Source organism: Anas platyrhynchos, chromosome 12 (genome assembly GCF_047663525.1).
Source record: "Anas platyrhynchos isolate ZD024472 breed Pekin duck chromosome 12, IASCAAS_PekinDuck_T2T, whole genome shotgun sequence".
Classification (NCBI taxonomy): Eukaryota; Metazoa; Chordata; class Aves; order Anseriformes; family Anatidae; genus Anas; species Anas platyrhynchos.
This window is the reverse complement of record NC_092598.1, coordinates 9,490,406-9,511,165: the sequence shown is the minus strand read 5'-3', so window position 1 is coordinate 9,511,165 and position 20,760 is coordinate 9,490,406. Positions and strand designations below refer to the sequence as shown.

General features: G+C 43.6%; 2 protein-coding genes across 2 annotated transcripts in view; both read right to left on the bottom strand.

Annotated features, from left to right (window-relative positions):
* Positions 1-752: 752 nt before the first annotated feature.
* Positions 753-4,942, bottom strand: LOC101798867 (uncharacterized). Its single transcript, XM_027466753.3, has 2 exons — positions 4,468-4,942; positions 753-2,712 (listed from the first exon to the last, which is right to left on the bottom strand). The coding sequence occupies exons 1-2, from the start codon at positions 4,795-4,797 to the stop codon at positions 1,207-1,209; spliced, it is 1,836 nt and encodes a 611-aa protein (XP_027322554.3). The 5' UTR covers positions 4,798-4,942; the 3' UTR covers positions 753-1,206.
* A 2,871-nt stretch (positions 4,943-7,813) lies between these two features.
* The window catches only part of BEAN1 (brain expressed associated with NEDD4 1), a 55,066-nt gene continuing 42,119 nt past the window's right edge, over positions 7,814-20,760 (bottom strand). Inside the window, exon 6 of the mRNA XM_027466754.3 lies at positions 7,814-11,372. Coding sequence (XP_027322555.1) covers positions 11,024-11,372 — 349 coding nt within the window. The 3' untranslated portion in view covers positions 7,814-11,023. The remainder of the gene's footprint in view (positions 11,373-20,760) is intronic.

Here is a 20,760-nt window from a genome sequence, read left to right as displayed (position 1 = left end):
TGTATTTTGTTTTCCCTCTGTCAGGTTGCCCATGAGCTCCTAGACATGGAAAACACTGGTCCAAAACTCTGCACAAAATGGGGCAAAGTAAAGAGCTATGTCCTATGCCAGATATACCATGAAGATAGAAGCAATTGCGAACAGGCCTGTCAGGGGAAGTTGAACATTTAAAGAGTGGCAGCTAATCGCAGCAGATGTTAACCGTTTAAGCCCAGCAGTAGGGCAGTAATGGAGTTAAGATGCTCAACATGGTCTATTTTCAAGTGGTAGACTTCAGTTTCCTCTTGCAGTGTTTTCACATGTGTAAGCTGCTGTTAATACCTTATGGCTACAGGTAAGATTAAAATGGGATGTTAGGCGTGTGGATCTGTAATACTGGTGGTCACACAAATACTTGAGGCATCTTCATTTGTAAGGGGTTTTAGCAGTTTTAAATTAGCATTCTGAATATTTGACACACCGTAAGATTTAAAGCACAGCTTTAATAACCCCCCACAAGGAGGAAAATGTATCTTAGAAAAAACAAAATGATTAGGAAGAACACACAAATACCTAAAAGAAGCGCAAGGAGGCTGTGGTGGGTTGACTCAGTGAGTAGCTAAGCACCTATGTAGCTGCTTGCTCACCTCCCTGCATGACAGGAACATAGAAGAGCAAAACCAAGAAACTTTGGGGTTGGAAGAGGTTTAGGAAGTGAAGGGAAGAGGGGAAGGAAGAAGTGATGCAAAAGCAGACAAAAAAAACACACCACCTTCCACTATCCCAGTTTTATTGCTAAGCATGATGTTACACGTTGTATCTCTTTGGCTAAGTTCAGTCAGCTGTTCCAGTTGTGTCCTCTCCCCATCCCTTGCCCACCCCCAGCCTACTCAGGGGAGTGGGGGCAGAATGAGGAAGAGAGAAGGCAGCGGCGCTGTGCAGGCACTCGTCAGCAACAGCCAGAACACTGGGGCATCATCAGCAGTTGTAGCCACTACTCCTAAACACGCCACTGTGCAGGCTGCTATTAAGAAAGTTAACTCCATCCCAGCCAGACCTCGTACAGAAGTATTAATCTGTGTGCACGTTCACAGTATCTGCTTATCCTGCTCCTCACCACCATCCAAAGCTGAAGGCAGTCTTGCCCTGATGACAGGACTCCAGCAATTAGTTGTTCAAAAACTAATTGGGTACCCCGGGGGGGATTACAAATAAAGCACTGTTAGATCAAGTGTTCTGGCACAACATTCCTTGGTCACTTTTGTCAATAATGACATAAGGCTCCTGGATTTCATTTACTTTAGAATTACAGTTCTCCAGCTTTACTTCACTGGATTTGGGAGAATCACTATCAGCCTGCAAGAGGTTCCTTCTACCTGGTGCACTGGTGCTTCTTCTGCTCGGAGACTGAACATTAATACTTCGTGGTGGAATGTAGGTGGGGTTTGGGGGCTCTCTAATACGTCTGAAGCACTCACAAGCTACGTGTGCATGAGGAGTATCCATTAATAGTCTCTTGCTATCAGAATCAGTAGTGGGATCCTCCATGCTCCCAGTAGTACAGCACAGATCTGAAGATGGCTCAGTACGTGTAGCTGCTTGGTTCTGCATTTGAGCATTGGTCAGGTATGTGCATTTCATTTTGGACTGATTAAATTCTCTGACATTCCTGTCACTAGTAGTTGCATATGATACTGACTGAGGTTGCCCAGTTTCCTCTACTGGATACATCAAATCCTCCTGAGTGTCCTTGACTTGTAGCTTTGTGAAGGTTACAGACAGCTCACAAACTTCCTCTTCCTTAGTGACACCGCAGTTTTGGACAGAGGCAATGTCCTTGTATGGCAGAGACTTCAGCTCATTGGGTTCGTCCGCAGGGTCTGGGTCTACGCAATTTATGGCATCGTTAATTTTTGCTTCAATTGATTCTTCAGGCACTTCTTGAGCTTCGTACTCCAATGCGTTCTGACTGTCACAGGAGCTGTCAGCAAATATTGCAAAGGCTGGCGGACCACTCGCTCCCGGTGAGAGTGGCACAGGCCTGATCTCATTTACAGCTGACTGTGCAGTGACTGCCAAAACACATTCTTCACTTAGACTGGCTCTTGGCTTTTTTTCAAAAGCTTTTGGAGAAAGATTCTCACTGAAAATAGGTGTCTGTCTTATGACAATGTCACTATATTCGATCAAGAAGTCCTCGCTGTCTGAGCATTTGCCCGGAAAGTGTGCTGTGTTAATGACTTGCCTTTGGTGTTCCTGAAGCCTGTTAGTGGATTGAGTAACCGCTAACTGAGGCATGTCATCTTTGATCTTAAGATTCCCAGCAGCTTCAAAGGATTTATCGGTATTAGTTGAAGACTTCGGTTGCGTAGCAAGGCACAAAGATGTTTCTCTGTTTTCTTTATTTTCTATGTTTTCAGAGTCTTCTCTCAGGGGTGTCTCATCTTCTTTGTCCTTATTTCCATGATGCCAGTGCGTTTGTGTTCGCTTCTGCAGGGTCTTCTCCAAATTGCCATGTTTTTCTTCATTTGTCATTTCGAGGATGGTTTCACACTCAATTCTTGCCAAGAATATTTCAAATGCAGTCTGCTTTGTTTCCTCATTGTTTCTCTTTCTGACAAGTGAAAACTCTGTTTCTGTTGTTGCAATGTAACCTATTTTCTCCAGTACTGTTTTTACTATGTCATCTGGGAGCACAGATTGAATATAGTAGACAAAATTACCGGTGAATGTCTGAAACAGAATGCAACAGTGAAAAACAGATGAACTCTAGGGGGATGGGGAGATGTGTGAAAGACTCCCTAAAATAAAAACTACTTCAAAATCAGTTAAATCTTTTTAAAAACTATTTTCTTGGAAGTTTGAGCTTTGAATCAGTGAGGCTTTTCTAAAAGCATTATTTTGTCAGCCTCTTGAGCACCGTATCTGTGCTGTAGCATAATAATTTCAGATAAGTTATTCCAGTTTAAACCTGCTAAGATACTAGCCAAAAGCATGAATACTATAAAAACAAAAACAAAAAAAAACCACAACATTTTAATCAAACCAGAGAAATCAGAAATGAGTCTTATGTGTTCCACTGAAGAATGGAAGATTATTCAACAGAAGATTCATGGAATCAATCACCGAGGTCTAATTTTTCCTAAGGTGAAAGACACGATGCACTCACGGTTAGTCATATTTCTTCATTGGTGACAAGAACATACCATTTTCTTTCTCAGTGGTTCAGATTCTTGCTTTAACTTTACTTTCCCAAAATTGGGTTACCACTTCTCTGAAAGCACCCTTCTGAGCTGACGCTATTCTAGGGGAGATATTGGTAAAACATGCTCTCTTCCCACAAGCTGCCTGCACAACACGACTTCTGTAAAATGCTGCTGCTGTGTAACAACTTAAAGTTACCATTGGCTCTGTTCTGGAGCTACCCAGGCCTAGTTTGTAAAGTCAAAGCGTTTTTTGGTTTTGCCATAAATCTTGTGATGGGAGAGACTGTTTACCTAAGCATGACCAACACCAGGTAAGTCAAGAGAAAGGAATTAGGAACGCAGACCTGACTTCCAGTTAGGGTGCTGTATTTTCTGGCTGCCCTTTGAGACCTGCTTACTTACTTCCTAATGCTAAGTGTTCTTCTCACAAGTATGACATCCTGGGGGAAACAATACTGCCCCCCTAAAAGGCTATGAAATTAAAATGCCACGGTATAACATACGGCTGAGCCTCAATCTACTTCCTGGTAAGTTAGCCGCAGCTTTCACTGCCCAGCCTCTGTTCTTTCTGGATGGGAAGAAATGAGCAGGCATGGGGGTGGCATCAGTGTGGGTGAGAGACACAAAACATGAAGTATGTCTCCAACCAATAACTTTTACCAAAAACGTTATGCACACAGACATAGCTAGTTCTCCAGCTTGTGCCTTGCAGTATGATTACTTTAGGCCTTCAGTAGGATGTATCTTGTATTTTGCATTACCTACTATAATTTTTTCTAAATTAAACTTAAAGTTTGTGTACTACAAAAAGCTGAGCCTGCTCATTGTAGACCTTCATATCTTACACTAATTCTTAACCCTGTTTTAGGAAGATCAATGTGAAATGGTAATGTAGGGCTGTTTGAGAATCCACACATGGTACCTAAAGGCAGGAAGCAAGAAGTGGCTTTTCCTTGCCAGCATCTGGTGCTGTAGGAAGGGAGACAGGGTTACATTTTGGGGTTGGGGAACTTGAAGATCAGGTGGCTTGAGGATGCGTGCACGGGGAGGGGGCCAGCCCTGATCCCCAGCTGTGGGCAGCAGCAGCAGCAGCGTGTCTTCTCAAGAGCCCTCTTCTGACGGCCTTTCCCATCCCGCACCCGCTGCCCCCACGGAGCGAGGAGGGGCCGGGAGCCCACCCGTGCGGGGCCGGCCCGGCAGCTCCAGGCCCCCCCTTCCCCAGCGCCTCCGCGAGCCCCCGGCAGGGCCGGGCAAGGCCTCTCCTCCCGCGGGGGCCTCCTACCTTCAGCGACCTGATCTCCTTCCTCCAGGGGGCCAGCAGCAGGTTGACGCAGAGCAGCTCCAGCACCTCCAGCGCCTTCAGCAGGTCCCTCAGGACGCCGCCGCCGCCGCCCCCCCGCTGCCCGCGGGCCCGCCGGCACCGCTCGGCCACGCCGCGCACGTCCAGGCCGCCCCGCCGCCACCGCGGCTCCAGCAGCCGCCGAGCCCTCGCCTTCAGGGCGGCCTCGTCGCACGCCGCCAGCCGCCCCTCGGCCCCCCGGGCCGCGTAGTAGGCCAGCAAGTCCCGCAGCACCCGCTCCTCCTCCGCCGCCCCTGCCGGCCGCTCCTCCATGGCGCCGCCCGCCCGCTGCCCCGCGGCGCCGCGCCCCCCGCCATTGGCCGCCGGGGCCCCGCCGCGTCACACGGGCAGGGCAGGGCCGGGCGGCACGGCCCAGCCGGAGCCAGAGGCGGCCCCGGGATGGAGACGGCGACGCCTGGCGGCCGCCGGGGAGCGCTGCCCGCTAACGGGGCGCGGGGCGGGGCGAGAGGGAGGCGGCCGCGAGCGGGAAGCGGGGAGGCGTCGCGGGGCGGCGGCGGCGTGAGGGAGGAGGCGGCACGTGCTGCAGGGAGCGGGCGTTGCGAAATGGCGGCCGTGGGAGGGAGGCAGGGGGCGTCGCGAAATGGCGGCCACGTGGAGGACCTGGTGTCACGTGACGAGGGCCGTGGGAGGGCCCAGGCGTCGCGAAATGGCGGCCGCGTGAGGGAGGAGGCATCGTGTAATGGCGGCCGTGTGAAGGACTAGGCGTCGCGTAGTGGTGGCCCCAGGAAGGAAGAGGCGTCGTGTAATGGCAGCTGTGTGAAGGACAACGCGTTGTGTAGCGGCAGGTGTGTTGTGCTGTTTCCGTGCTGAGGTGAGGCTCCCTCCTTTCCTGCTCCTCACCCTTGGCGGTGGTGGCCTCCCTGTGGTCTTCCTGCCTTTTTCTCTCACCGTGTGCCTAGTGCGATGTTTGGGGCGGGCTGGGAGGTGAGAACTGTGCTTGGATGGCTGCTGCGTGGAAGCCCTCTTTGAATCATGTGGAGAAAGTATGCGTGTGCCCTGTGTCCTTTGCGCGCAGTGTCGGAATGCCTCAGCCAGGTGGCTGGGTGTCCTCTGCAGCCAGGGCTGGGAAGGTGCCTGGGGTGGGCTGGAGATGGAGGCCGGGTCCAGCAGCTGGGAAACGAGCCTGTCTTTGAGCCAAACGACTTCTCTCATCTTGGATTTTGGAATCTGGATTTACAGTCACTTAGTAGGGCTGCCACAGTGCTGCATGCCTGTGTGATTTCATAAATTAGTGCCCGCATGGGCCTCCCTTGATCTTAATTTTTGTTGTAGACCAGCTGGGCTGGTGTCTTTAGCTGTGTCTCCACTGACCTGACTTGCTGCGAGTGTGAATTTGCCTTCGTGTTTTTTTAATGACTCATCTTATTATAGGTTGTCTTCATTACTCAATAGATTTTATGATAAATATCAGTCATACCGTTAACCACTGGGAATGCCTGGTTTCTCATGATTAAGGGAAATCTCTGGCTAACTTGACCGTAGTCATTCTATTTCTTGTCTTGCTGAAAGTGACTGTTGCAAACAAACTGGCTTTTTCTCTGACTTTTTAGGCAAGAGGGCTTTCACAAAAACATACGCTTTTGATCGTCATTCCAAGTGAAATGTCATTAGGTAATACTTTTGCAGTATTTGTGTACGGATAATTGCTATATAAAAATTGCTGATCTAGCCAAGAGGGAAGAGGGGAAAAATCCCCGTACTACCACCACATGTTAAAATGAGGCCATCTGGCCATGTGCTGCAATGTCTGAGTTTCCTCCCCTGCCATATGTGCATGCATACACAGACAAGCTTGGCTGTGCTATTAGTAGGGTGCCTGCAGGCAGCTCAGCTCGCTTCTCGCCATATGCAAAACTTTATTGACCCAAATGAGCGGGTCTGATTTTGTGTTTGTGCACCCTCGCTCCCTTGGGGGGGCTTGGATTCTTTAACCTTTGCAGTTCTGTTTCACATAGGGAATAGCTGCATTTTGTTAGTCTGGTGCGTTTGAAAAGGACTGTACAGGAAATCTTGTTTTGTTGCTGTTTTTCTGGTGTTTTGCTTCTCAGTACAGCATTCTTGCAAATTTACTTAATATAGTAAATACCGAGTTGCTTCATCTATCTAGCTGTCAGTGCATTGTTTTTCTCTGAATTCATTTCCTAGTATAGCCTCCAAGGATGTCTTGAAGGTCCTAATACTTCAAAAGCCTGTTCTCTAAAAGGACAGCTTGATCACTTCCCCGCTATGCGAGTGGTACCGATGCCGTCACTGCCAGCAGGTTAGGGTACTTGCTCATGGCTCAGATGCCTGAAAGTCCAGCTGCAGTTCCCCGAGCTATAAGGGCTCTCATTTTGCTCCTCCTTCTTCAACAGGAACTCTGAAATGTTTTGTGAATAAGTTTTGTTCTTTTCTGGGTGGGTGTATTAATTTTGCTTGTTACTGATGTTATTCTCTTGAAAAAATGTAAGATCATTATAGGATTTGTAAAGCTATGACAAAATAATCGTATTTTTTACAGGGCTCTTGCACTGCTTCATTTGTATTTGTTTTGCTTGTAACTTTTTCTTGCTTTAAGTGAAGTGAGAAAATATATATGCATATGGAGCTGTCTGAAATCCAAGCTGTGAATTTATCGTATGCTTATGAGTTCAGTAGCCAGTGTTCAAACATACACTACTGTGAGCAGAGGAAAAGGATAAATACTTGCTTGTACGATAACTTTAATTTAAGAGAGTCTGTGATTATAATTTTTTGCAGAGCATGTTTCTCTAGATGGAGGGGAATTTTTTGTCAGACTGTACCATGACCTGTTTGATAGGTTTGATGTGGTTACTCATCTTGCTGTGCTTAAAAATGATCGGTTTAAAACTTTCCGGAAAGATTGGCCTGTTATTTCCTAGCTTCTCCTCTTCTTTTCCCAGTGGTATGTTGACATTTTACAGCCTCCTGACCTTAGTAATTTTCTGAGGTACGTATGGATGGTTGTGATGCTTTGTGATGCTTCTTGAAAAGCCCGGGAACACCTCACTCAAAGGCAACAACTTCCTCAGCCGTGGTATTGCTTTCTGCTTGTGCTTGTGCACACGCCGCCTCGTCTCCTGGAGCTGGGGAGCCCCGAGTGCCCCACAGACCTGTGCCGGCGGCTGCTCCTTCCTGCGCCTTCTGACAAACGTGAAATCCCTGTGCAAGTGGCTGAGGCACAGTGGTGCTGAGCTGCCTTACCAACGGGCTGTGGCTAGCCCCAGTGTGATAGCGGTGCAATAAAAAACACAGAAGCTGTGTCAAATACGTGTATATTCTTTACTAAAGTTTGTCTGTAAAGATTCATATACTAAAAATCGAAGCAAAACAGATGAGTATAGAAATACAGCATTGTTATCAAGTATCAAGAAACAGTTCATCCAAACAGTTTGCTTTCTCACATTAATCATGTAATAGATGAAAGGCCTGCATTCAGCTTGTTTTTAGGATTGCCATTAAAATGATGCCAGAGTTTAGGATAAAATCTGATAAGAGGATATGAATTTCTTTAGGGTATAACTCACCTTCCATTAAATTTAGGAGACGCTGTTTATGGTGTTGTCTCTGCGGAGACATACGGTTTGGACTTGTAAGCTTTTTCTCTTGACTTCATTGGATATAACATAGTTAAAAGGATTATCAAGACTAGAAAATTCTAAGTTACTCTTGCAAGGGGCCTTGCTAAGGTATCACATTGTATCTTTAATTCACAAATTTCTTTCTTTTTTTTAAAAAAAAAAAAAAAAAATGTTAATTGATAATCAGTGATGTAACCCATACATTTAGTGCTAACTAAGGAAAGTGTGACAAGATAAAAGTATGTTTTGGTTGGCTTCCTCATCCCTGTGACAAAGAAGCTGGGATTATCTGGCTGGATGAGCCCTGCTGTGACCTGGGTGTAGTGGTGTGCTGACTACATGACTGTATGAAGCAGTGTACCACAAGAGGGAGCAGATGGCTATTTATTTGTCAGTAATGCTGCTACCTGCAATACTGAGAATGTCTTAACTGTGTTCAAATCAAGAAAGACTTGGATTAGTTTACTAAATTTTAGTGAAGCATTTCTGTCATGAGATAAAATGCAAGTCTCCCATTTTCATCAGAACTGTGCTTAAAATCAGCTTGTTTTTAAATACATATATTTTTTTCTTTCCACATTTAGATAGCAGAAGGGCCTGAAATCCCTGTCAGGTGTAAAGCCAAACAGCCAGAAGCATTTCCCAGAATACATAGAAAATGCAAGCATTTGTAGCAGAGTAAAGGCTTTAGAGGCTTGATTGTCAGACATTGATCTTGAGGTCTCTTCCAACCTAGAAATTCTGTGTGTGTGTGTGTGTGACATGAAAAGCCCTCAGCTAGTCTTTGGAAGTACAGCCAGGTTTGCTGTACAGGTGGAAGAGACAGTTTGTCAAAGAAAAAAAAAGTCACATTTGCTTTCTAACCTATATTAATTCCCTCTTTAGTCCCTGCCAGCAGCGAGAAGTGGGCATGGTCTTATCCCAGTGCCTTACCCTGTTCTAGGCAGGTTTCCAAGAGCTGCAGGAAGACACAACTATGGAAGCATAAATAAACCTCAGCACCTTCCTTCACTTTTTATTTTCCTGTCAATGGAACTGACTGATACTCTTCTATGTTGATTTTCTTTTTTTGATTTTTCTTGGCCATAATGGTGTAGAGTTTCGTCTCTCTGATTGCAGGGTGTTTTGCATGCCACAAAACTCTTTCCAGTAGTACTTTATACAGAAGAATGGTTCTGTCTGGTAAAAATGCGAATGCTGAATAATTTAGTTTAGATTCTGGCAATACTTGCCAGTATGTTTTGCAATGCAAAATGGTGAATTTTTGTTGTTTTGGGTATAGTCTATTGAAAATCTTGGAGAACTGCAAAAGATTCTGTTGTTTTAGCAAAATACATATTTACTCTTATCTGCTTAGCAAAAAATACATACTTACCTTACCCCATTGTGTGCGCATGACTCAGCAATGATATAATTCATAGAGCAGTAAGAATCATGTAATTACTTCCCATCTAAGTATTAATTATATTTGTGTCGATCTTTGGAGTGTTGAGTAATGATTACTGTTGAAAATTATTTTGTATTTATAGAAAATCTAAGTGCAGTTTTCGTAATTGGAATGACACTTCTTTTGAAACACAGTTGTATGTATACCATACTCCTTTTTACTTATCCTTCATTGGGGGTAATAAACTGAAGTCCATTTTATCAGTGTAAAAGTTAAACATTTTTTTCAGAGAAAATACTCATAAGAGATTGAATGCAGATGAGCCCGATAACTCTGCTAACTAGTACTGGTTGAAGATCCAGCTTAGTCCTTAAATGCAGACAGGACGCCTGTGTACTGTGCAAGATTAAACTCATGCCTGCAGTTCCTTCTGTTGTTCCTGCCAGCATGCATTTGCAACTTCTATGCATTCATCAAATGAACGTGTGAGAAGTCCGGGTCTATGAGCGGAGATCAGGTTTATGAGTATCAAAATTTCAGTGAAGAGGATAGTGTCTAATAGAGTTTCTGTACAAAGCGAGAATCTCTGTTATTGTGACTGCTGAGTGCAGCATCTATTACGTACATTCCCCCTTGCTCAATTTCTAGAGGTCAAGGTCCTTTTTTTAGTTCTACAAGCTCCTAACTGAAGAATGAGATCAGTTAGTGCCTGAAAATGTAGTCGTGCGTGATGGGAATCAACACAAAGCATCTTCTGGGCTTCTAGATGCTGCCTTTCCTTAGCTACATCAAGTCCCTGTGAAGGGTGCCCAGCTCCCAGGCCTGCACACAGCTGGAGCACCACTTGATGGGTAAAGCCAATTGGTGTGTGAGGATCCGTTGCCCCCTCTTCATCGCTTGCCCATTTACAGCAGGCTTTGGTACTGGCCAGGCTTTCTGAAGGAAAAATGTGAGTATGAAAATACTCTGCTTCTTTTTGTTTGGCTCCTATGTGGTACTGCTAATCATGTTTTGCAGGCAGTGTTCTCTCTGTCTACTGAAATACAGATTTAGACAAAGAATTTTTAAGAAAACGCTTAGTTGCCAAGACATTGAATGAAATGTACTAATGGCACCTACAAAGACAACAAAATGCTCTTCTTTCTCCTTTTGCTCTAAAGCATGCAAAGTATCATAAAATCAACAAGTTAGCTTGACTGGGTAACATGTATCTACACTGAGAGGCTAATTACAGTGTCATTGGAAATGCTTCAAAAGGCTGGATGCGCTGCTTGTCACTGCTGCTTTTTTATGGTGTATGATGCCATGGAACACTTCGAAGCACAAAGAGGGAACTTTAGGTAAACTTTCAAAATTCACTGTAAAAAATAAAAAAGCAATCCCATTACATCCCTTTTTAAAGATATAAAATAGGTAAAACTTTCAGAGGTTTTATTCTTCCATTTAAATGTGTTTTTTTTTTTCTCAGCCTGAGTTCTTCAGAAAGATGGAAGGAAAAAGCCACTTCTATTCACATGATTTGGTTCAGAACAGTCTGATAGTCAGTAGGAGAATTTTTCAGTACTTCCACTGGAACCAGTGGGATGGGGATGTTCTGTTCGCACACCACTGTTTCGTACAGAGGAGCAGCCTCCAGAGTGAGAGACGACAAAGAGATAGATGAAATGGGCTGCTGCAAGTCCTGCAGCCTGACTGCATAATTTGCAGCCTGTCCTGTAGTCCCAGATGCTTCTTCTTCTTCCAGGCTAATGTTTATAGATATTTCATTTCCTTGACAGGGGTCCATAAGAGAATAGGGAGGGGGATCATCTGTGGGAATATACATTTGTGTTGCTCCTGGCCCCACACATTCATCGTAGCTGCAAGACAAACAAATTTTTCATTAGATTCCTGTGAAAAATGCCACAGTACATCATTTTCAGCATAACAGGGGCAGGTGAAGTGAGAAAAAAACGATCATCTGGTGTTTTGTTCCTCAGCCCACAGCCCTGCTTGCCCTTGCAATGTGAGACACTGAGGGCACCAGACTTAAAAGCACATCTCCCAGTACCTGCAGGTAATGGCAGAGGTCTCGGTGATGGCTCAGCCCCCTGTCCTTCTGTAGGAACCACAGCTGCGGTAGCGACACGCCAGGGGATGAGCCTTGCTGCTGCTTATATGGGAGCCAGGGGAGCACGCAGCTGGCACCAGTCACTGCTGGTGCAGGGGGTGCAGTCCCCATCTCTGCTCTTTGTGTCTGGCAAGGTCAGAAATGGGGGAGGCAAAAGAGGAGGTGCTGCCGTTTCTATGAAAGATAGGTATGGAGAGCTTTAGGTGGAATATCCCATCAAATCCTGTCTTCCTGACTTGCAGGTCTCTGGGACATCCTTCCTCGCTGTGCTCAGCCAGCCGTTATGTGCCGTGGGCTGTCTGGATGGCAGATCTGTGCTTGCATGGACAGCAGGATTGCTTGCTGAGGTGCAGAGCTGTGATGAATAATCTTGACAGACTCATGCTGGCCATTCTGAGACTCAGCAGACTCCTCATCATGTTCCTCTCAGATAGCAGGAAAGCAAGAAAGATTGATCTGTGGGATTTCCACGAGGAGCCAGCTCATGTCTGCCCAGGCTCTGTGCTTCTGTCGGTGGCACCAAGCGAGAGCCAGGGACCGACTGCCTCCTAGCTGCACCACAGCGCTCAGCCCTGGCTGCCCTGGGGTGAATGCAGACAGGCAGATGAGGATTGGAGCTTGGGTTGTGCAGCCTAGTGAGGCCTGAGAGGGGAAAATATTGAGCCAGGACAGAGCAGTGTGTTTTAGTTCTTGTTTTCCCATGTCCTATGGTGCAGGAGGGGGCTGGGAATGGTCACAGCCAAGGTGAGCACCGTACTGCGCTGGTGCTGCTCAGCCCTCTGTGCAAATCGTGGTGTGGCCCCACAGAAGCCAGGCAGTGATCTGGTAGGCTTGGTTCTCAGCCAGAACTGGTGATGCTGGTTTGTTATCTGGGTGCTCCGCTACCTGGCTACCTTAGCATCAGCTGCTTGTCTGCAAAACAGAGCTGCTGCTGCCTCTGCTGTCCAACCAGCCCAGGTTTGGTGGTCTGAAGGGGCGTCCTGTGCTCTGAGCTCACTGGCTATGCAGGCAGAAGTGAGGAAGAGGCACAACATCCTGTTCCTAAATGTTGGACCTGCTTTATTTATGGCTGCCTTGTTTAAAATTTTCCTGATCACGTTTAATTGGATTCTGAAGAGGACATGCGCATGTTCTGAGAGAACACACACACATAAAACCAAACAGAAAATGACCACTGGAAAAACACACAACCTTCTCCTGGTCAGCTGACCTGAAAAACAGTTCTGCTGGAGCCAGACAAATTAAGAATCCATTTCCTCAACCACAGTAACTGCAGAGCTATTAAGATCTAGGATATTTCCTGAAAGATGGGATATTTAGCATACGTCTTCCCAGTAGACTGCAGGCAGTCTTTCTGCCCCCCGTAATTGCATTACTGCCAGGCTAAACCCAAGCTAATAAACCCTACTTGCAGATTGTAAGTGACTTGTAATAGGGCAGCTTGCATCAGTTGCAGAGAGCTCAAATCTGAAATCAACCATGGAGGCCCTGCTTTAGAAAAACACTCGGTCCTGTGGCACTCGTTCGTACCTCTCCCTCAGACTGCTCCTGTTGGTTTTGATGGTATTGTTTCCAGTGTGGGTGATGAAAGTGGTTTTGGGGGCAGGGAGAGAAATCTTTGGGTAAGAAAGGGAAATCTTAACACTAGGTTACTAAATAGTCTAAATATCCAGAAGTGTTTTTAAGCTACCTTGTCCACAATCTTATTTTTATGTTTGTGGGGACAATGGTTTTAAATCCGGACTTAAAATTCTCATTTCCCCACCAGAAAGAATGGTATTGCAAACCATAACTCTGCTCTGAAGACCCTAAGGTGGCTAGATACTTCAAATCTCAGCAGGTAGAAGGTTAAGTTGGTTTTATGTAGCACCTGGAAAAGATTTAAGTCAAGAGTCTACTAAGCACACTGACACTTTCAAGCAAACCTGTTATTCTATTACTTCAGTCAGAGACTGAGGAGCTGATGCCCCAAACTCAATTCTTCACAAACTCAGAGTAAAGGAAGAGCCTCTCTTTGCAGAATTACTTCTTCTGAACTGCATTTTTACGTAATTTACGTTTTACTGACCTAAAGACCAGTGAATTTATTTGAAATCTTTCCACCAGTTTTGAGTGACTTAATCAGGCTAATGAAGAGCACTACTGGGTCCTGTTACCATAGCAAAAGAGGGAAAAGAATTTTGGTTTTGGAAAGCCCACAGGAATGTGAGTTCCAAGGTGGAAAATCTGGCATCCCTTTTCCGAGACACCAGAGGGAAGAAGTTTGTCTCTCTCCAGATTCTGGCCCAGCCCCAGCACAAGGGAAATCTGCCACTGGCCTGAAGGAGCAATGGGCACAGTATAAACCTTCTACTTACTGCTCTTACCTGGTCATCTGCATGGTGCTGCTCAAACTAAAATGCTTGGTGCAATAAAAAGCAAAATGGCCTTCTGTGAAGAAGGCTTTTAAGCATCAAGACGTGGCTAGGAAATTACAGAGTTCAAGACCTGGCATTTTGGTGTTTTATTCTAAATATCAATATATTATTAGGGTATTTTTTCTTATTATACGTGATAGATAAAAAAATAAATCTTTTTTCTCCATACTCCCATGCAAGTAATGCTCTCCATCATCATTTTTAGCAATTGAATTCACATCCTAAAAGTTTTATAGGACAGAAAGGAACATGAATTTTCAAATAAATAACTTTTTAACACCTTTGTGGTTATATATACAAATCATGCTCTCCTTCAGAGTCTATAATATGTAAGCTTGTGCATCTGGTCTTTACCCAGTCTTTTTTTCTTAGAGGATTCTAAGAATGTATTATAACAAGTAATACACAATTCCATAGGTACTCACTGTCCATGTGTGTTAATGGTTGGAAAAATCATTCCTCAAAAGATTTAAAGGATCGCTTATAAAAATTCTATTAACAATCATTTCTTGCAGTTGATTGGCAAGTACAGATGTGAGTGGTACTAGACTAAATCCTCACGGCTGTCTTAAAGAGCCATGTTTGAGAGGAAGAGGTGACTAGAGCTCTAGCAAAAAATATGATGGTAGTTACGATTTATCTGAGATTCAGTTCTGCAAAGTTATTGTACACGTAAGAAGTAACTAATGCTTGATGTTCAGTACAGCACTCACAAGGAAGATCCTTTTAAACAACAACGTTTTTGGAAAGTATTACGTTACTGTAACGTAGTAATGGACCACAGGAGCTTGTTGCACTGCATCTTGTGAATATCGTCCATCTCTTTTTGAATCTTAAAAAAACCTTGATTACAGTACTTGTGGTGAATTCACTTTATTATTTTTTAGTTGTGAGGAGGAAGGGGTTACTGACATGGAGATGTTCTGTTGTCTGTATTTCTTTGCCTTGTTTCCTGTCAAAATAACTTAATTGTCATCGCAGACTATGCTATTGAATTTTTAAGGGATAACTATTCTAGGAAAGGGAAGGAAGACTGGTATCTGTTAGCGCCATCATGCTGCATGTAAATACGACCCACAAAGAAAAGAATGTTACTTAAAAAATCCAGCAGATCTTCAGGCTGACCTTGTTGGCTCAGAATGTTTGGAGGCAGTGAAATAACTTCATGAATTTGTCAGGTCTCATTGCAGTAAGAATTAGGATGGCTTTGTTGCTAAGGAAACACAAAAGAGCTTATTTAACTAGCTGTCATTCATAAATTATGACCTACTCTCTGGAGAAAGAAGGAGTTTCTACTTACGGAATTTTTTGAGTTGCAGACAGTAGCTAGTGAATAAAAGACAAATCTGGGGAATGAAAAATTCTTCTGTGTGAAATGGATGTCTTTTTGTTTACTTCATTCATCTGGTATATGTTGTGAGTCCATGAAAATTGCTCCTGCATTGTTTCCATTTTATTGATGACCTACTGTCTTTTAATAATGGTAAACACTAATCTTTTCCTGGAAAATGCATGTGCTGACAGGTTTAAACTGTGATAAAACACCACAAAGGATGTTTATGTGATGATGTTGCCTGAGAAAGAAAAGCTGAAATTAGAACAAATGTTCTGTAACTATTTAAAGGAGAATCAAAGGGATGTGTTGGATGTGTTCGATAACAATGTAAGTAGTTCAACAGATGATGCTATCTCTGATCCTGCAATCTGCCAACAGCTGCGTTTGGAGGACAGTAGCTTGGAAATGTCAGTGTGTTTTCTTAGATTATACTTGTATGCTTTGGTTATCTGTAACTACCAAGAGAAAACATTACCATTTTAGCAGAACTGCTCTTACAGTGACAGATGTCATGAGGCAGCACATTTTCTTAGGTTTATTTTTGATATCAGCAGTTTCCATTAGAGATATTAGGTGCATTTGCTAACTGTATTTTAACTTCTGCATGCTTTGTTAGTGGTTTATTGAATGTTAGTTTAATATTTTCATGCAGTAGCGATCCATTCGTGTTACTCTGTCTCAGTCATTCACTTTCAATTCTTGAACAGTGACTTAGGATGAAGAGCCAAAGTGTATTTCTGTGTTACAAAAAGTACCCCAAACTGTTGGAGCTTAGTAATTAGTAGAATGATAGTGCAAGAATAAGCCAGTGTAGTTAAGTAGCACCTCCTGTTTCTGTTCTCCTAGTTACTGTGTTCATATGAAATAAAAACCCATCTGTCTCTGGGCCCGGGTAACATGAGAATTTTTACTATGGCTGATCCCAGATTCTGGTGGTGAGGGGTAACAGGCACGTAACACTCACAGATGACAGACTGCCGTGTCAGGCAGGGCCCTGATGGAATGATCCAATAAAGTCACTGGAGTTTTTTTCTGGGAAGGTTTTGTCAAAAAAAAAAAAAAGTTTTACATTATGTATGAAATGTGGTTATTTTAAAAAGGGGACTTTTATACAATTAAGCTATGGGCACTGTAATAATGATCAGTGAAGACAAATTTGTTTTAAAATAATCTCTTATAGCCTCCTGTACCGTGGAGTTAAGCCACAAATACATTTCTAAACAATAGTACTCATTTTTGTATGTCAGCAGAAGTGCTTAGAACCTGCTGATATTTGGGAATGTTTGCCACGTGATTTGTTTTAGGATCATATTCCTAAAAAGGGCTTTGTTTTAATTATTCTAGGAAAGATTTCTGAGCAGGTAAAGGAAACGCTGCCTGCGATATGGAACAGAAAGTGTAACTAGTGGGAAACTAGAGAAAAATACTCTTTTTTTCAGTACTGGTGTAAGAGCTTTAAATATTGTGGCACAGTAAGTTTCTGGTTAGAAATACTTGGTGCTTATCTTTCATCAGGGTTTTCTGCCTTCAGTGCTGCAGGGTGTTTGGAGGCAGCAATAGTTTGCACTTCCAGAGTGAAACTGGGACAGGTGTAGAGAAGGGCTGGTCAGATGATACAGTGGCCCACCAGGTATGTTTGATGACAGAAAGCTAAAAACACTTTGTGCCACAGCCTCATGACGTGCAGGCTGAGGTGCGAGATGATTTTTGACTACAAATACAACAAGCAAGTTAACTGAAAGAAAGGCACGGGCATTTTTGAGGAAGGGAAATGACACAAAAGGAAACTCATAACATGTCCATAAACAAATTTAAGCTGGAAATACGTTTGCCATAATAGTTAAAATTAGGTCTGTCTGTAGGTATTCTGGAATGAGTATAATGGGGAAAAAGATCCCCGCAGCCTGTGTTAGGGGCTAGCTGACTGACTGTAAAGAGTGGTTACTTGCAGCAGCAGGGACGGGGCTGTGTAACTGCAGAAGATCCTTTTGCGCCTACGTTCCTCTGATGGTAGTGGCTACCTGGAGGATGATTGGTAGCAGGGAAGTGAGGTGAAAGCGGTTGGAGGAAGAAAACTGCCAACACAGCAGGTATAAATTGATGGAGCTGCCCTTGTCTGGTGGCATGCTCATGAGCTGAGCACCTAGCCAGGGCAGGGCTGCTTTTACAGAGCTCCCAAAGGCATCTGCAGGACTAGTGCAGGCACAATGGTTGGGATGAGGCTTGCACACTGACCTCTCAGGGTCACCTGGTGGGCCTTGAAATGTGTCATAAAAATCTCTCCACAGCAAATTGCGACCAACTAATCAAAAAGCAATTACCTTGTTTCTGTATCTAATATTAGCTAGGAAGAGCACTAACTAGAATGTGAAAGGAAGGGGTTTTGTGGGTCTCATTCAAAAATTGGAGATGAAAGAACCGAGTTTTATCTTCTGTCATGATTGCCAGTGGATTTCATCGTGTCGTATTTCCAGTGATATTTTTTAGTTTACTGACTGTGAGGGGTGTGAAAAGCGGCCTTGGCAAGGGAATACAGCCCAACATAGCAAGTTTTTTGTGCTCGTTTCCTGCAAACCTAATTATTTCAAGAAAATCTCTGGAAGTTGGTTCAAGCTTTCTTCTCAGGTACGGCTGACTTGCTTCCTCAGGAATTGGAGATGGAAAAGGATGCCTTAGGAAAGAAAGTAGCAAGTAGCAGAAGTAGGTTTTTTTTTTTTTTTTTTTTTTTTGGCTTCATATTCTGAGGAAAACTAAGGTCTGTCTTGAAGATGTCAACATTTTTTTTTTGCTAGTTTAAAGTAATTTTAAATGGATTTGCCGGTTAAACAATGATGAATGGACAGACGTGTTAAGAGTGCTGGAATTTATTAAGCCTGCATAACACACTTCTCTTTAGAATTGATCCTATCTATAGATTGGGCAAGATGATCAGATGTGGTGTAGTAAGCTTATTTTTAAATGGACCAAAAGCCAACCAAAAAACAAAGGGGAGAAAAAAAAGTGTTCTAGTGTGCATACTAGGATAATGAGTGACTAACAAGTTTTATCACAGCATGCGCTGCAGGACACGTTTCAGTGTGAAATATGGAGAGGACTTGTGTAGCTTCCATTAAAGCTATTCCTGAAGCTAAATCCCTCCATCTTGCTCAAGAGTCTTTCCTCGGTGCTATTACTGTATTAGACAGTCATGAGTCACAGATGAAAAAGGTGAGAGCCTTGGTTGCCTAAAGCTTTGTACATACCATTACTAGCTGATCTCTAGGGAGTGAAAAAGCACTTAGTCAAGTAGGGTGAAGTGCTTCTCCTCTGGCCAAAAGGTGAGAGGTTGATAAAATTGCTTTCCTGAAGGGAACCTCAAATCTCCTCGTTGTTAGAATTTCAGTGACTCATCAAGAAAATGCAGATACTCTTAATTTTCTTGATCCTTGATTGGTATTGTATTTCAAGCCACTTAAAACATGGAAGCTAAAATTATTTTTAAACAACTTGATACATGTATATAACTATAATTAGGAAAGCTCGTTAGAAGTATGTTGCACTGACTGGGCACAGTGAGCACGAGCACAAGCTCTATAAAGCTGTTATCCCCAGCAGCTTCTCAAAGAAGTGTTTAGAATGTATAAGATAATGATTTGGTAAGGTGGTAAAATTTCTACTGAAATCAACTCAGAAAGTATGGTTTTAGTAAAATTGGTACATTGAAGAATGCTTACCTCTGCAGCACCTGCTGTGCAGCGATGTAATGCTGCTGCCTCTTGCAGACCATGGTTAAAACCCCTTGCTTTCACTCACTGAAATCTTTCACTCCAAATGCACGTTGAGAGGTACTTGCCAAGGGAGTTGCCTCCCTTGCTGCTCTTCATCTCTTGCTCTTGTTTATGCTACAGTTGGGTTACTAGCTTTGGGGTATGCTAGCTTAGCTTTAAATTACATCTCGCACTGCATGAATTAGAAGTAGGAATTCCATTAACTTAGTCAGTGCTACATTTCATTAAACCTACTCTTCAAAACGCTGTAATCCGTAATAGGACTGATCCTGGGGACTTAATATTTTAAATGCACAAGGTCAAGCATGTCTTGTTTATTGTTTATGCTTCAAGGCCACATCTGACAGCCAGTTCCTGCTGTTAGGACCCATCAGTCCAAATATTCTCCACAGCTCTCCTAATGCCCTACTAATTAGAAAATACACACAGGAGTTTTATGCCATGGAGGGCTGTGTGAAGACTGCTGTACAGAAATCTACCAGGCTCTTGCATAATACAATGTATTCATGTAGTGCTTTTCTGAGGAGAAAGTTACAATGGGATGTGAAATGTATTAATAGTAAGTTTAAATGTCTTCTTACATAGCTTTGCTTTCAGCCATCTGCTAAGCTCTACTTTTCCTGAAGTTTTCTCCGAATTGTGTTGCTAAGATGTAAAATCTAATAAGATTTTGATGATTTGCCAAAAGTACTTTTTTTTTTTCTAAAACATTTAACTATGGTAGCAGTAAGAAAGTGGAAAGAATCATTAACAATAAAAGTCATCTTTACTTGTGACCTGTGATGCACAGTTGTCAAGTGATGGGATGAGCAGTGTTTGCTCTCTGTATCCAGAGCCAGGTCTTGGTCCCTCAGCTCAGCGATGAACCTTGAGGAGGCAGTGGTTTGGGGGCACCTTGCTTTTTCTCTGATCCTAGTATTGATGGCCCAGAATAGTTTTGTAGAACAAGGTGAGGCACAAGACAGTTGGCTTCTGCCAGGCTTATGACAGAATTAGTTGGAGAATTCACAGGGAAGCAGAGATCATCCAGTGCTATCCTGTACCACTCATGTATGTGCTTCCAAACAGAAAACCCCACAGAGATGGAAAATCCAGCTTTGGGCCTCTTCCAGGGTGGAAATGAAGCAACCTTTGGTGCAATCTTTTGAGACCCGTGTGTTAAAGAAGTATGTTCTCAGAGCTTGTTCACAGAAATCTGGGCTTGTTCTCAGAAATCTGGCCAAATGCCCACTCAAGTTGTTGCTTGGGTGTCAGCTGGTTTACTTTTATTAGTAAAGACTTGTGGGTGTGGGTCCAAAAACTAGTGTAAATTTGTAAGTGGATTTCTGTGAAGTTCTACAAATTTAGATGCCAGCCTCAGAATAATTTTTCACATGTGAGCTTTCTGCTAAAATATTTACACCATCTCTAAAAGCCTATTTAGTGTCTGGTATGGCTTTGCAATACATAAAAGGGTGCTTGTAGAACATGTACAGAACAGAGGAAACACAAGGTCTATGTATCTTACATTCATACTGCTGAGGTGCTCCTGAAGAGCTCTTCTCAAGGCCTGCTTCATATGCTAGTCACCTAGTGCTTGTGTCCTTGCTACCTGCTTTCCCTGTTCTGGTGATCCCA